The sequence below is a fragment of the Taurulus bubalis genome, assembly GCF_910589615.1.
Source record: "Taurulus bubalis genome assembly, chromosome: 5".
Taxonomy (NCBI): Eukaryota; Metazoa; Chordata; class Actinopteri; order Perciformes; family Cottidae; genus Taurulus; species Taurulus bubalis.
Window position 1 is genome coordinate 16413920 of NC_136593.1, and position 17029 is coordinate 16430948.

Consider the following 17029-nt stretch of genomic DNA (forward strand, 5'->3'; position numbering starts at 1 on the left):
ATAGAATATTTTCTGTCAGTGGAAAAGAGAAACAGAATCAGGGACTTTTCTCTGCCCATTCCCTCTTCTGAGTGACACAATATGGCTTTGTGTGGGTCTGCAGTCTTGCATGTGGATTAGAAATGTGACAGAGTGTGGGTGCCAGTCTTGTACGTGTAAGTTTGTGTGAGCGAGCAAACACACTCTCAGTTGTGATTCATAAGGTTAATGTACAAATGTTTCACAACTCAGAATGTGGAAAGCCCCGGTCTGCTTTTAGACAGCAGGAACATGCACACAGACACACAACACACGAGTACACACAGGGCGACAACATTAGGCCCGCTTTCGAGTTGGGGATACGCTTCCCTTTTCCATACCCGCTTAGAGGTCTATACCCCGCATGCATTGGGCATGATTTCGACATAGACTGAATGATGAATCCGTTATTAACACTAATAATTATGAATGTAGTTAATTAAATTAAGATAATTCCATATCTAATTGGGGAGCATTGAAGCGTATTTGCACTTCTCACCAAATCCTGTGCTTCAATTAATTGTAAAGCTCCTATAAAAGAAGACTTTATTCAGTCAAATTCAGGTGAATGATGAACTCTGCGAGTAATTATGTATTTGTACAAAGGTTGTCCTGTATCATTTGACATAATTGACCACTACATGCACGACACTTGCTCCATCTTGACCCCACCTCTGAGTTTCTTTTGCCAGTTCATCTCATTAAAGAGTTCCTCTGCTCGCAGGAAGAAGTCGTTGATCTTGCTGCCCTGCTCGTCTCTCTCTGTAGTGAAGTAGACTCGCAGCTTGGACTCGGTGGTCAGGAACTCACAGATGTTAGGCACGGGGAACACTATCTCCTCCATTGTGCGGTCCTGGCGCACAATCTGAACAGAGAGACACACACCGTCACCTTGACATCTGTAGGTCAACACTGTTGTACATTTGCAAGGGAATCGTCTCAAAATATTGTCAAATGTGTGAAATTCTACTCCAGACGAGTGACGAGGGTGTTTGTTATGACCTCTATCTGAGCAGTGTGTTTGGCGTAGAACTCCAAGGCCTCGTCTCCCTCTCCACTGGCCCCTCCTGGCTTTAACATTATGGACAGCTCCTTATTATGACGCGCCAACTGTAAGGAGGAACAGGAGCAGCCAACAAGGGTTCTGTCACTCAAAATCAACACATGGATAATGTGAGTGTCTCATGGCAGTCCTGTATAAATAGAGTAATTGATTCATGACATGAACAGCAGACCTGGTGAGCTAAGATGTAGATATTGTGTCCAACATTTCGGGGGGAAGCAGCATCGTGTTCTTCCTCTTCCCCGTTATCCTCCTCCTCCTTTGTGTCCTCAAACTCTACCTCTCCCTGTAGATAGGCTTTCTTTATCACCTCCACCTGCGCGCACACGCGCACACACACACACACACACACACACACGCACACACGCACACACGCACACGCACACGCACACGCACACACAGTGATACTGAGTAGCTAACGCAATGGCTCAGTTGTATTGCGAAGTAAAAAGCAACAGAGAAAAGGACAAGATGCACAACATCATCTTCTCACCAGCTCTTTAGGTCTCATGTTGTAAAGGATCCTCTCTGAGTTCTCACTGTCGTGACGGCTCTCCATGATTGCGAGCAGCAGCTTGGATGCATTGTTCTGAGCATGACAAAAGAGACAAAGCACGCAGGGGAAAAAAGAGCTCCAATATAAGAACTTAAACTTTCAGTTTCTACATCCAAGGAAAACAGACAGAAACCCAGGTGCTCTAGGAAAAGCACTCTGCAGTTATTTGTCTTGGCAGGCAATCACGAAAGCTAGTTTAAGTCAGACAAATGAATGCCCAGCTCTTATACTTGCAGCATGTGATATTCCATCCTGCTCTGAAAGGAAAGCGCTGCACAAGGTTTTTTCTCACCCTAAAACCTCAAATCAAAAAATGTATAGATCCTTCCTATGAAGCCTTCCTTACCTTGAGCTCCAACACCAGGTCCATCCGCTTTTTCCCAAGTGGGTTGATGTCATTGAGGATCAGGGCGATTATAATATCAATTCCATTGGACTCGTGTGTAGCAATGCAATTCTGAATGACATAAAAAATGAAATGCAATTATGAGAAAGACAGATCGTGCTCTTGTACAGTCACAGAGCTCCCCTCTGGTAGAGTCTCTTTATGTACCTGGTTTTCATGGCAGGGGCCTTGGCAGTACTCTGTGAGACTCTCCAGAGTTTGGTTGATGAGGGCTACGTTCTTCTCGTTGATGTACAGTCCCAGTAGACCGAGACCCCCTGTGGTGCTGCCGCAGATACAGTCCAGAAACTGAAGAGTCTCACACACAAGGTTGTAGTTGTTCTTGTTGTTTTGACAGCGAAGGAAGTTCTGAGGAGGTAAAAGCGGTTGGGTTCATGTGACTGGGACAGAACTGGAAAGCATAATAGTAAATAATAGTAAATTATGTCGCAACAAATTTACATTCTGCAATTAACAAATCCCTCCTTTGTTAGACAGAAATTAGAGGAAGTTTTAAGACGACCAAAGAGAGCGAGTTTGCATCCATATTTCTGTTTTAGCCTTCATCTGAACTGTTGAACTTGACTGTTCCATCAGAAACGTGCAATTTTGCAGGCTAGTGTGCTGTAAATCTTTCCAGAAGGGTTTGTGCACCGACAGGACCATACCTACTTACATTCTAAACAAGATAAGATAAGATAAGATAATCCTTTATTAGTCCTGCAGTAGGGAAATTGCAATGTTAGTGCTGAAAAAAAAGTCCTAACAGAGATAACCAGGAACAACTTTTAGACTCATAAAATACAAAAGAGGCTAACATGATCTGTCTTCATGAAAACTAAAGTACAGATTGTTACAAAGGAGAAAGCAGCTAATGAACACACTTTTCAAAAAATATATTTCTGAAAGTAATAATTTAGAAGATGAATGTTAGTTCCACATTTTTAAAGATGTGCCAGAGAAGCCATCTCCATAGCCTGAAGAAGTCAGGCCTGGCCTCTCATACAAATGACAATGGTGATTAAGGGATTTAGCACTGGTAATAAAACCATGGGACTTTAAAGTGCTTGAAACCTGCAGCGAAGACGCAAAAGAATGGATGGATAAGATGTCGAAACCATGGTTTAGCGTAAGGAAAATCAGTCTGTCCCACCTGTAGGTCCCGGTTGTGATTCTCACAAAGCAGCTGGAGAAAGCGAAGGATGGGTTGCATGATAACAATTACAAAACTCATTTCTCCATCGTCCTGGTTCTTGTCTCCGGTGCTGGGTTGGCCGTCAGCTGAGTTGAAGTGGTCCTCAGGGTCTGCTTCACGCCGGTATGAGTTAAAGGCCTTCTTGGTGGCAGTCGAGGCCTCTAATAGCTGCTCTCTCACATCCTCTGTCATGACCACCGCTGAGTCTCGAGCTAAAACAGAGACAGGCACCAAATCAGTCAAAACCCACATAAATCCTCTTTCTACTCTGGATTTGCAAACAAAATGTAATCATCTGGGATATAATTGTGGCTTGACTTAGCATCCTGATGTAAATTCATACTTCAGATGATAGTGTGTGACCTCTGACCTTTTTTGCGTACAGGGACGTCTTTGTCCTGGCTGTCATCATCTCTCTTTCTGTTCCCCAGGTCGCTGGTATTTACGGTCACCGTAGCTTTGATCTCCAGCTGGGCAAGCTTCATACGGTCGTAGAAAACCCGAAAGAACTTTTCGGATTTCTTGTCTTCTGTCAGACGGCAAAAGAACGAACGCTGGACACAAGAAACAAGAATAGAAACAAACAGAGATTGTGGATCTAATGGTATGCTTAACGAAATCTAAATGATCCATTAATCGTGTCAATCAGCAAACACACAAGCTCCTCTGGTTTCAACATCATAATGTGAAGATTCGTTGCTTTTTTCTTTTTCATACAATATCTAAGAGCAAAATTGTTCACTGTTTTCTGACATTTTATAGACAAAAAGAGCTGAAACTGATTAATTTCTTATCAAAATAGGAATTAGTTTCAGCCCTAATATAAAATAACATGCACTACATAATCCAAACTGGATTTCCTTCTCCAAATTTGTATTATGACACTGATAAGATATTTGCAGTGAACTAAGGTCAAAACATGAACATGAACATGATTATGGAACAGGAAACATAGACTTTAAGGTCTGTTTAAAATGATTCGTCTGTATAGACATTTTCCATCACATTACCAATAATGTGGGGACATTTATCTTGACTGGACACAAAAAATGATATAACTATAGTAAAACAAGTCTGGATTTACTACGATGGGAGAGTTTAACATTTGAGCCTGAGAGCACAATGCATGCACCATGTTTCAGGGAGAGCGCTGTTGTTTAGATAATGTAAGAGCTGGTATCTGCTCCAGCTCGTGGAAAAGCTCACCCAAACTTACGCGGTAAAAAGTGACACGAGAGGGAGAAGCCTGGTCTACTTGCTCAGATAGAGAAACAGAGATAGTGGGAAATGGGAAAAATGAGCTAGCGGCGAAAGACAGACACCAAAGAGGGAATAAGGGAATAAAAAAGGGAGAAAAAGGCAACGATTGAGAGAGGGGAAACGAGAGCAAGAGATAGGAAGAGAATGTTATCAGACAGTATCTAGGCCAGTGCTCAAAGTTGTTACATAACCATCTGTCTTTCTATGTTAGATGTAAAACTGGGCTACTGGAGAAAACAAATAAATGAAAGTCACAAGGAAAGCGTTCAGCAAAATGGACAAAACAAGCCTAGCTTCTCCCACATCAAGGAAACTGACGGTGTTTGTACTCAGAATTTTATGTTGTTATGATGTTAAAACACACTACTAAATCTTTTCATTCAAAATTGAGAATAGCAACACGCCAATTAAGTAGCCAAACAAGACAATGTATGCAGCTTATTAACAGAACACAGCACAGCTAACACAGTCTTGCAGTTTTTTGTTACTGCATTGTGTGGCTTTCATAAGAAACAATGACATAACTGTGTGCTTGTGCGCCAAAGCAGATTCCTGAGCCTCACTGTGCCCCACCCTGGCCCTCCACCACTGAGCAGAAGCCCTCCTGCACGTACACACTCTGTGCCAACACTGAGGAAAGAGGAGATAGCAGCGTGGGGAGGGGTGTGTGTGTGTGTGTGTGTGTGTGTGTGTGTGTGTGTGTGTGTGTGTGTGTGTGTGTGTGTGTTAGGGGAGAGCTGGCGGGCAAGGCCATCACGCAATTAACAACTTGATGACAGAGTGCAGAGACGAGGATTAGCTGCACTACTGGCAACGCACTCACAGCTCACAACTCACAGCATGCTTGAGGAAGGAGGTGATGGTCATTCCTGCCTGTCTGTCTGTCTCTGCTCACATAACAGTGTCCTCCTACAGGCCACTAAATTGTGGGCCTGCAGGGGGGAGAGGCCCAGGTTAACACACAGGGGTCGGACCAGAGCACACAGAGAAGCCCCCCCGCCCACACCATTACATAACTTGCACAGACAAACAAACACACTTGTACAATACAAGCACACACAAGCTGGAGAGCGCATACGCTAACACACCCACCGACTTTTACACTCACGAAACCAGGTCAGCTGTCTCTGGCCTTGGCACATGCAGTATTAGATTTCCCTAAAACTCTGTGAATGCCAACTTCAAACTTATGTAATCACATTCATTTTATTCTGCGTATCCTTTTAATAATTTCACCATCCTCATCTCTGGGATATCCCAGGTTAGAGATACTGCACTTAGTGCAGTGTGCAGTGCAGGGTTGGCACGACTAGCACCATGCCAGCAGGGGTATTGCATCTCATGGATCAGGGTTAGCGGAGCTATTATGTTTCACTGCGGTAGAGGCGAGTTTGTTTGATTGATGGTGTCTGGGATGTGACCGCATTGGCCATGTTAGAATGAATAATTATTGTGTCCAACGGTGAAAGTCTGCAGCAGCAAACTGGAAGAGTATTTTTTTTTCTGTTTCTAAGAACTGCGCTGAGTTTAGTGGATTGAGTGAGTCACTGAAACGAAGACAAAACCTTGTACATAAAGCTGGAACATCGCAATAAAAACAAAACACCACAGGACACTTTCATTTGATGGTTTCTTTAGAATTGTGACGCTGCATCTTAAAAATGAATCAAAAATGAAACTTTCACGTCTAACCACAACGCTGCTTCTGAAGGGTTTTGATGTCCTTACAACACCCGATGACAAGAATCTGTGCAGCCTCATCAAGACACCATCTGTGTTTTGATATCACTGGAGAAGCAAGGACAAGAGTGGCGTGGGGAGGGATGACGTTATGGATGAAGTAACACACGGTGGTCAAGGAGAGAATGGGAGAAAAGTAAGTGAGGATGAAGGAGCATCTCAGCGGCCCCCTACAGTGTTGGGTAAACACAGTGTCTGTCTGTATCCATGGAGACAAACCCCGAGTGGAATGAGACGAAAAAGAGTGGGGGCGAACAACACTGAAAAACAAGGTCATCATGCTTTCCCTTCTCCCCTTCCGTTCCGCCACTTGGCATCGACAAAGGGATGTTATGCAACAGCTATTTATACTCGCGCTCCCTTTCCCTCTCACCCTCCCTCTCATGTCAGGCAGCACCACATGCAAACCAAATGCTGCTCTGTTCTCCTCCAAGTCGTCTTCCTCTTTTCCTTAAAAGCAGCCACCTTTCTCTTTATTATTCCACCCGAAAGAGAGTTGGTCTACTGCATTCTGTTGCTTTTGCAGGGTTGGTTAAATGCACCTGCAATGCAAGACTTTTGGAGGGAAACAATACAGCATGCCATGCAGTTACACAACAGATGGCTGACGAGGGAAATGCCACAAGTTGCCATGTCACAACACAATTTACAGCTGTTCTGAGCTCTCTCATTGTTGTTACAGAGGAGCTGACATGCGTCAGAAATAAAGAGTAGCCGTGAGGAGCCAATAAGTCTAGAAAGCACTAAAAATGCACCAACTGTAAAATATTAAAAACTTCTAAGGGCATATATGCATTAGCTTTGCATGACAGCAGAACGAGAGGGCGTGTGTGTAAATAAGTGACACGACAACTTGAGTTATTCTGTGTGGTTTATTTATTTCTGTGCACTATGTAGGCCATGAGTAAATAGTTAACTGTGTTAGCGATGAGAACAGGATATCCAAGTGGTGCACAGTTCGGCATGTCAGATGGAGACACTGACAACAAAACAACTCCAATTATCCTGGGATTGCTTTCTTGAAGACAGCACTGAGCAAAAGTAGTTTGTTCTATCACATGGTAACACTCGCAGAAAAGGTATGCTTGATTTATTCATTTTAAGTTTATGCTGTCAGTGAAAATGTTTTTTTGTTTTTTTAAACTTACTTACTCACGTTAACTAAATTGTTTTAGGAAATTGTCCAGCAACTCAAAGAACACAAATATGTGTACTATGTGGCACATTTCTAGTACTACATACAGAGTAGGTTCCCCCAGAAACCTCCCATTTCAGAACAAACTTAAGAATGCAAGGGTGAGAGCAGCTCCAGTTTCTGCTCAATCCCCTCTGTGTTCCCCGGCCCTCCCCTTCTCTCCCCACTGCCCCAGTTCCGGAGGCCCAGCATGACCCAGTTTGGGCCGGCAAGAGAGCGCAAGAAAGTGCAAGGGAGTGCAAGGGAGCGGGAGAGGCTGGTATGTTTTGTAGGCTGAGACATTCCTCATTGTTCATTCACACAGAGCTTATGTAACGCAGACGGTCACGTGACGTAGCTCTGCAGCAGCCGTGGGAAGCCAACGCATTATCTTCGCCACATTGGCTTCCTTGCTCTAATCCGATTATGCAAGCCCCGTTTTACACAACAACACACAGACGGACAGACATACAGAGCGACAGACAGATGGACAGACAGGGAGATGGACAGACAGAGCTACAGACAAATGGAAATACATGGATATTGACAAACAGAGCAACAGACAGATGGAAAGACATGGAGATCGACAGACAGATGGAAAGACAGGAAGATCACCAGACCGAGCAACAGATAGATGGAAAGAGAGGCAGATTTATAGACAGATGGAAAAAAACGTGTGATCAACAGACAGATGGAAAGACATGAAAAAGACAACTTGAGATAGAGGAGTTGGAGTGGTTCAGGTTAAAGCAAATAGGGAAAGAACAGTAAGTTAAATCGCCCAATGCACACATCAGCCCAAAGTGAGAGAATCAAGAATATATTACAATATACTAATCTACAAAACACAGACTTGATGCAGCTGGCGTGGCCTTTTAGCCAAATGATGGTGTGCTAGATATGAGGTGCAGCAATGGTTGCCCAGTGAGCCACATACTGTAAATCCTCTTGTAATGAAAACCATGCATGGGACACTGTTTTCTTTTCACTGACCAAACTGTAGCAGATCATCTAAAGATTCACTGCCTGATAAGCTGAGCCTTTCCATAGATAACAGCCCATGAACTTTAAACACCGCTGATCAGTTACAGTAAGTGCACTAGGTAAGTGTGTAATTTGTATTATTTTACAATAATATAGATTCAGACATGTAGCAGTTGAGATTTTCAAAAGTAGCCCCAAGGATGTCCCTTCAGTTTTCACATTTGTAGTAAGAGATTAAGCAGTTAACTAACCTGGATGGTGGTGTTTCCACCTTCCAGCAATGCAATAGCCAGGAGGATGCTTTCTTGGAAAACTCGATCACTAGTGGTGTTCATGATGAGGTCAATGACCAGGTCAGAGGCTCCCTCTTTGTCCAAGTGACACTGTACCTCTGCCAGGCTCATTTCTGCACGACTCAGCCCCCCAGAACCTCCTAAAGCTGCAGAGACAGAGACAGTGTGACAGGCCAGTTTAGAATCAGATGCATCAGGTATACGGTTTATGAGATGAATGCCTTCCAATCAATGTCCATTCACATCATACATCAAATCTAATCAAATCTAGTTCCAGAAGCAAAATCCTGCATTTAAATAGGAGCTGCAATTGTAATTACAACTTCAGTAACTTGCAGGTAGTCAACCAAGAAATTAGCCAAAATATGCCCACACGATAATCCTGAGTGAGATACAGGATGTTTTCATGTTTTGTAATACAGTAGCAGTTGCTGTCATCTTATTTTTTTAATAAAATCCCGTATTAGTCTCACAAGGGGAAATTTATTCTCTGCATTATAACCCATCCTTAGAAATGGCGGAGCAGTGTGCTGCCGTGAGGTGCCCGGGGAGCAATGGGAGTTCAGTGTCTTGCTCAAGGACACTTCGGCATGCAAACTATGGGGAGACTGGGGATCAAACCGGCTACTTTGTGGTTTCAGGACAAAGACTCTCCCATGAGCTACAGCCGTCCTTTACTTTGCAATATCTGCAAATGCAGAGGCCTGATACGTTTAGCATTCATCTACATATTTTATAATTGTTTGAGCTTTCCCCTTTTTCCCCCTTAATTTAATAAAACTATAATAACTAAATAATTCTGCAATAAAAAAACTCCCCGGAGGCCTCATCTTCAGGCTACTCATGGAGGTCTCAGCCCGGCTCTTGTTTCTGCAACAGGTGCAAAGGCTGTTTTCACGGGAAGTAGCAGCCTGTCACTTAGCAACAGTTAAAAGTGGATCATTCAAGGGGAGCGGTACATTTCCCTGTGATCAGTTTGCCAACATCTTGGTGCACATGCGAGAGATGGTGAACCCTGAACCATGGGGATTCTCTGTGTCTTAGAGTACAGTTAAAAATACATCAATATCTGGCTCATTCCTCACAACTGTACATTACACATTATATGCATACAATATGGCATCACACCCATGTTACACTGAATGTGAAAATACTGCCTTTCGTGCCACAGCAGACAACACAATATGGCAGCACTGAATTTATTTGACAAACCACAGCTCATACCGTTACATGTCCTCCAAAATCGACATGCAGATAAAATGTTACATCATACATATCAGTCCCAATAACTCAAATAGAAGGAGAAACACTGCGCAGAGATTCAGTATTCAGTATTTTGACTGCAGATGCAGTTACACAATAACCACGTTATCAGACCGTGATAAGAGTGCTGTGCTCTGTGTGCTCAAAGGGCAGCTCACAGCCGATAACCGACTCAGGGCCAGACAGATGGAGTCCCCTCATCATGCAACATTATTGAGAGAACCTTGCATGACTTCAGGGGCAAAGCACATTTTGGCAAACCAAAAGGAAAGGTTTATCTAGACTTTGCCCCTTGATAGTAGTTGTAGTCTTTACTGGCAGCAGAGTCATGTATCTCTTTGGCAGAGTTTGTTGATGCTTCACAGAAACATCAGCTATTGAAATCAATGTCTTCGTGGCCTTGTGTGCACTACACCACTGGTTCTCAACCTTTTTTTTACTTATGTACCCCCTGTGGAATTTATTTTCAGCCAAGTACCCCCTAACCAGCGCAAAGTATATTGGTTGAAAAAACAATGTAATACACAGCGCTGTGCCATCAGTGTCGGATTTAATATAGAATATATAAAATGCAGGTTAAGAACTTACACTTATATTATTGAATATTTATTAAATAACTATTTTTATGCTAATTTTAAACATATATTATTTAAATCTCAAGTACCCCTGGGGTACTTTTGAGAACCACTGCACTACACAACTAAACTACACTCATTACTGTGAAGAATTAACAACCAACTTCTGTCTTCGGTATCAAAAGTGAGCAACAGCTGTCCCACCTGATTGATTTTTGCTGGGTCCTACTGGACTGAGGGGCCCGTTGCTAAATGACGTCAGGCTGTCCCTCCTGCCACCGCTTCGATAAAAGTTGCCATAGTAACGATTCACCAGAATCTGTCTCAGCGCCTCGCCCTGCGAGAGGAACAGAAAGGGAAGGATGTAACGACGTGATGTCAGCAACAGAGCGAGAGAGAGAGAGATATAGAGAGAGAGAGAGAGAGAGAGAGAGAGAGAGAGATGTTGAATAACAGGGAAAACATGCATCATCAGTAATAAAGTCTGCATTTTAGATGCACATAAAGACATTGAAACAGACCCAATGACCTCAGAAAATAATAACCACAGTTATGGAGAAACTGCCAACATTTCATTTTAACATTGAATTAAAAGAATTGCTCCATCACAATGCATGCACAACTTGCAGACATAACCGGAAGTGTATGTCATTCATCACCCAGACAGCCGACACTGTGACCCTGTATGGTGACAACATGAGCTCCTGGTGTTCACTGAGACAGACCTGGGGTCAGCCTTCCCACACTGTGACTCATCCGCTCTTGAGCCGTCAGCAGAACGACTGTGTCGTTGTTATGGCAACCGCAGCCCATAGCTACCTGCCAGATCTCTCATGGGATGAAGTGAAGGAAATGAGAGTTTTTTTCTTTTTGTGTTCGTGCGTGATCATGTTCTCATCATTGTTAACTGTGGGTGGTTCATGATAGACGACAGTAGCGTTATGTAAGCTCCCCTACTCCTTACTATAGGTGTGAAGGACGCTATTCATCATTTTATTGTCAGGTTAGTCAACTGCATGCAGTGTGTGTCCCACGTGGTTTGATCAGCCGCAGTCAGAAGATGGTTCCCTGGTCTCACAGGAGTACACTTCTCTTTCACTGAAGTCTCGAGTCAGAAGCCAGACCCTGATGATTCCTGTCATCTAACCTGGCCTCCATCTAGAATTAACAATTTACTGAAACCAGCAAACTACATTTGAATCAAGCAGTCTTTTTGTCTTTGTTAACTTGTTGCAAAAGTTGGTGAGTAATAAATAATTGCATTTTAGATATGGTAAAATGACTACCCTCATGAAGAAATACAGGGCTGTGATGAATTTGATGACTGGATTTAAGCCGTTGAACATATACCTGCTTGCTAATAATCAATAATCTTCTTCTCTCGGACATCATAATTATATATTGATCAACTCCAAATCAATATTCTGGAATATCAATATATACCTATATAAAGAAATTGAAGTAGCACTTGCATGGCACTTACTGATAGCACTTTGTAGTTTGGCCTTCTTGAAGAAATTGTACTTTCTTGATTCTTGTTGGTCCGAGTTTGTACTCATGGTTGAATGCACTTATTGTAAGTTGCTTTGGATGAAAGAGTCAGCTAAATTAAATGTAATGTATTGTATTGTAATATTAGAGCTTTAATGGAAATACACAATGCTTTGTAGAGTCCCTGCATTGAAATACACAGCATTAGATAAAGGAGGCGGAGGAACATTTGGTTATTACATTGTTTTCTTTTCCCCCTTCAGTTAAACAGCAGTTAGTTAGGTGGTTAAGTGTCACTCAAAGCAGGGAAGGGGAGTGATTAGAAAACACAAAAAGCAGGGGGAAAAAAAGCACAAAAAGATAATTTTACATTCAAGATTGAATGACTGCTCTATGTCTAAAACTTGATACCTTACTCTGAAGTATTGCTGTTTTAAGTCAAGCAGCCATGCTGTTGCAGGTACCTACCCTCTTCTGGTCCTCCAACAGCTTCTCAGGCTGGTTCTGATCCAGCAGCTAGGTGCAGTGAGGAGTGTAAGCACAGTGGTCCAACAGATACAAACATAGGGTTAGTATTCATGCAGGCAATTGTCAGGTGAATAACCACATCGTGAGCCTTTTTAACTGCTTTCAGTGGCAATGCAAAGGTCTGCTTGGTGTGAAGTGCCATGCATGTACTGCTATGTTAGAAACCAGGGAAGCACTATGGTTGTGGCTGTTTTAGATGGCTGAGACAGGAGACATGTACAATGTTGACCAATAATACCATGTTAAGACATGTCCAGTGGGATTTGATTTTTTTTCTTGTGTTCATCACCTTTTTTTCCTTCATTTTAGCTGATTTTCAATTTTATAATTGCTAAATAGAGCTAGTTAAGGCCATATACTTATTTGCAGTTATTCAGTTGGCTTAGCTTCACAACGATATTGGATTTTACAGCTAGGCCAAAAGTTAAACCAGCATTTCTAAAGCTCACTGAAAAAATGCAGAGGTGAAATGTTAATTAATCATTACAAACACTGTAGTGTAAAAACATATTATTATTATTATTTCTTGGCGGGGGCAGTGACTTCCTGGAGTCACGGTGGCAATAAGATTCCAGGAAGTCAACAACAATAATAAGCATTTTCCCCAAAATGTCAAACTTTTCTTTTAATATTGAAGGAAAACTGAGAGAAAGATGAAATCAAACTGGAACAGTCATTTGAAGTCAGGAATGACTAAACACCAGGTGAAAGATTGTTGTTTTAAGCCATTCTGACCAAGATGAAAAGCACAATAATCAAAGCTGGACCACTGGGATCTGGTGTTTTCCCTCGTCTGCTTTCTAATTTCCTTAATGGTTCACTCAAACAATGGGAATCCAGGTTAGACCCAGTGTTGCAGGATCCAATTTCTCTGCATCCATGCAAAGTAATCACCAAGGGTAAACGGAAACTGGTAAAAGCCAATGTTCTACATAAATTGTTATGTAAAAGGACACACTGAGGGACGGGCGAGAGGTGAGGATTGGCGAGGGGCGACGGGGTTAGATTACATAATCACTCCAAGAGGAACCAGGTCACTAAACCAGTGACACACAGCTGCTTACAGTGGCCATCTGTCACCAACAACACAGAGGGCAAATGGCAGAGCAAGTGAAAGACAAAGAGAGAGTGAGAGAGAGAATAATAAACACAGTAGGATAAACAAACTTTGACAGTTGACTAGTCTCTCTCTGTCAGTCAGGGTCACAGGTATGATGCACAGTACTGCATGTATGCATATTCAGAGGGTGGTTACTGTTTGGCTATACTGATGAAGCCATGGATCTTTTTTATTTATTTCACTCATAATTTCCAAAACTTCCAGTACGTTTGTAGACAAGCAAAATTCATCAGCTTTGTACTCTTCTTGAAGTATTGACCTGAGGCTTGACTTGGATTTTTTTGTGTGTCAGGAATTCAAACTCACTTTTGACAAGCACAACAATTGCTTTGATCCTGCCTGAAGACAATGTAGTGGGGCAGAGTTCAGCTGCCAAACACTGGAAGAGCAACATCTTCCATGGGTCTGAGGACCTCACTGCCACACTTCAAACCACAAAGCAAGCTGCTGATCAGAGTAGATAAGTGCAACTAATCACCCCCGGTCTGACCAGAGACACCACAGGGTAACCCCTCACAGCCGCCACATCCGCCTCAACCTAAGTGCATTCCACCAAACTGGAAACTCCCCGGGGCAAACCCCTGATCAGTCTCACACCTCACAGTTTGACCACAAGCACGTGTACACACACACACACACACACACACACACACACACACACACACACACGGCTGCTTGTTATACAGACAGAAAAGCAGTGAAAGTTAAAATACTGCTTTATATTTTCATTGCAACTGACCTATACCTACGCCAGCACCATAAACATTTTTCTGTCTAACAAATAATAATGTCTGTCTAACAAATCATTGACGTGAGTGTGGGAGAAAATGTGTCGGCGGATATAAAAGCGAGCCGGTCTTAAAATCTTTGTTCTCATTTCATCCACCGACAAGTTTGCCGCGAGCAGAGCCAGGGAGGTGAAAGGGATGGAATATGACTTACTAACAACATGGAGGGCTTGCATAACTGCTTTGATCATAGATCACACACACTTGAGGCCAGGTGAAGAGGGGAGCAGCCCTGTATCATGAACTCTCCATCCATCCATCCATTATCCAAACCGTGGGGCGCTGGAGCCAATCCCAGCAGTCATTGGGCGAAGGCAGGGTACACCATATCGGCAGGGTCGCCAGTCTATCGCAGGGCACACATATATAGACAGACAACCATTCACGCAGGCAATTTATAGTCCAATTAACCTTGGTAATCACCTCCCTGACATTTAGCAACGGTGTGATATACACACATTGGGCAGTCCAAAAATGTATCTCACGCTATCTCGATTTAGTATTATTTTTGTAAATGCATTGATAATAACTTATTATGCAGAATACCATTTTATTAACCTTCTTCAGGTGACCCCTCACTATCAATAGCATACTATCACGCTATACTGCTTTTCCCCACAGGACGACAGAAGAGACAAGAGCCAACCACGCACTTTCATATCACACCTTCACAAACACTCACAGCCAACCCCATTAAGTTTACACTGCGTGGGCGTGCGTTTGCATCCCTGTGAGAAAGGGTGTGAATGGAAGTGGGGAGTATAATTTTAAAAAGTTGAGAAATTGTGTCACAATGATTTAAGTAGGAGCCAAAAGGGGAAAAAGAGAAATAAGAAGATTGGCACATGATGTTGGGAGAGGAGCAAGTTTCCACTGAACTGCCACTCTGCTTTTCATGTGGAGACAGCCGGAGATACAACGTTTAACAGGTGTGTGTGTGTGGATCATCTCTCTCACAAAACACACAAACGCACGCTTGCACGCACGCACGCAGCTCCTCCACACTTTTATTGGCAATTACTGCTGAAGGTCACACATCAGCAGAGGGGCTGAGTTCCAGGAAAAAAAAAGCCTGGTTCTTATGTAACCTCAGCCCAGAGTTGGCAGGGGCCCAGGAATCGTGCAGCTCTCAGGCAGGGAAAACTAGGACACAGCCTCAATGACTGCCACAGCTCCTCAGTCGTGCACATATACAACACACAGTCACAGTGCCTCCCATTGGCACCAAAGGGAGATGCAGGAGAAACACCCTTCAAAAAGCTGAGCATTTTCAAGACACGATAAAAAAATATGACGACCTCACCGTTTTGTAAAAAAAAAAAGAAGATATTTCCCTAAAATATTAGGAACATATGTCCCACTATATATTATTGAGAGCTCGCTTTCACTTTAATTTTATGTCTCAATTTTTGTTATTTTTCTTTGTATCATTTTTTTACATTTCTAATTAGTATGATTATACATTTCTCTTTTCACATCTGTTATCTGTTTTCATGCTGTGTGTTTAGGTGTAAAATAAAAAAGGCATAAGTATTAAACTATGTTAAAATATACAGTAAATATGTCCCAAGTTGACTTCTACTTGATGTGGTGCTGACAGTGGCAGAAAGTAGGGCATGTAAATGCAGCACTGGCAGTCTGCCCAGACAGAAAGTGACTCACCTTGGAACCTGAATAACACAACTCTGTTGAGCAACATGCAGTCAGGCATAGTACACATCTCCCTATCTGTCTCTCTCTCTCTCCCTCTCTTTCTCACCATTTTCAGTTGATCTGGACACCGGTTTATGGCAGGAACCCTTATGTGTTACCAGCTGTGCCTAGAGCCTCCGCCACCTACAACACACAGCAGCTGCTACAGGACTGTTGAAAAGCAACTACTAGTGGTACACAGAAAGCAGCTCAGAGGAAAAAGAGCATGAGTAGAAGAAAAAGAGAAATAACCTTAGGCATATCCATCTCATCATCAAAGGCCCTGAGCTGAAAGAGAACAGAGGGTTTGAGGGGTTAGATAACAACACAGGCAGAAGGAAGCTAAAGCAGAGGTCATTGATACAGCATGACATGTAAGTCATATGAGTTCAAATTGTGGATATTAGCCACAGTGAGCAGAATTAGTGTCATACAGTGGTGAGTGCAGTGAGTAAGTGACCAGTCCTGCCTTACTGATCTTTGATCATGTATTTCTTCTATTTATAGTTCCTGTAAAGTAAATATCTATCTCCAATCAGAAATCCAACGTATGCCCCAGCATCAAAACCCCCCCCCCCCAAAAAATCAAACCTGCAATAGATTTTCCACAACTGTATTTATGCATTTTATACAGCACACAAACCAGTAAATGCACAGTTTTACGGTGCCCATGAGGTAAATCACCTCACCGTGTCCACGCTTTGCAGCTCCTCCTACCTTTTCTCCATAACCACGGTCTTTTGTCATCATCTCTCGCAGCGTTTGCAGAACTTTGATGCACAGTCTCTCCTCGTTTTCCTCCAGCAGCTGCTTTGTATGTTTGATGAGCCTGCACGAGTACATCACTTCAAGAGTCTAATTTATAATGAGAACACTCACTCACATGCCATTAATAGACACATTT

General features: G+C 42.8%; 1 protein-coding gene across 1 annotated transcript in view; it reads right to left on the reverse strand.

Annotated features, from left to right (window-relative positions):
• Positions 1 to 17029, reverse strand: part of LOC306736485 (inositol 1,4,5-trisphosphate-gated calcium channel ITPR1) — a gene marked incomplete at its 5' end in the record, with an annotated part of 64593 nt that overhangs the window by 15301 nt on the left and 32263 nt on the right. Inside the window, 11 exons of the mRNA XM_079218130.1 lie at positions 691 to 883; positions 1021 to 1128; positions 1254 to 1397; positions 1575 to 1670; positions 1984 to 2094; positions 2191 to 2391; positions 3176 to 3429; positions 3588 to 3771; positions 8627 to 8814; positions 10711 to 10843; positions 16843 to 16954. Of these exons, the coding sequence (XP_079074256.1) occupies positions 691 to 883; positions 1021 to 1128; positions 1254 to 1397; positions 1575 to 1670; positions 1984 to 2094; positions 2191 to 2391; positions 3176 to 3429; positions 3588 to 3771; positions 8627 to 8814; positions 10711 to 10843; positions 16843 to 16954 (1724 nt within the window). The remainder of the gene's footprint in view (positions 1 to 690; positions 884 to 1020; positions 1129 to 1253; positions 1398 to 1574; positions 1671 to 1983; positions 2095 to 2190; positions 2392 to 3175; positions 3430 to 3587; positions 3772 to 8626; positions 8815 to 10710; positions 10844 to 16842; positions 16955 to 17029) is intronic.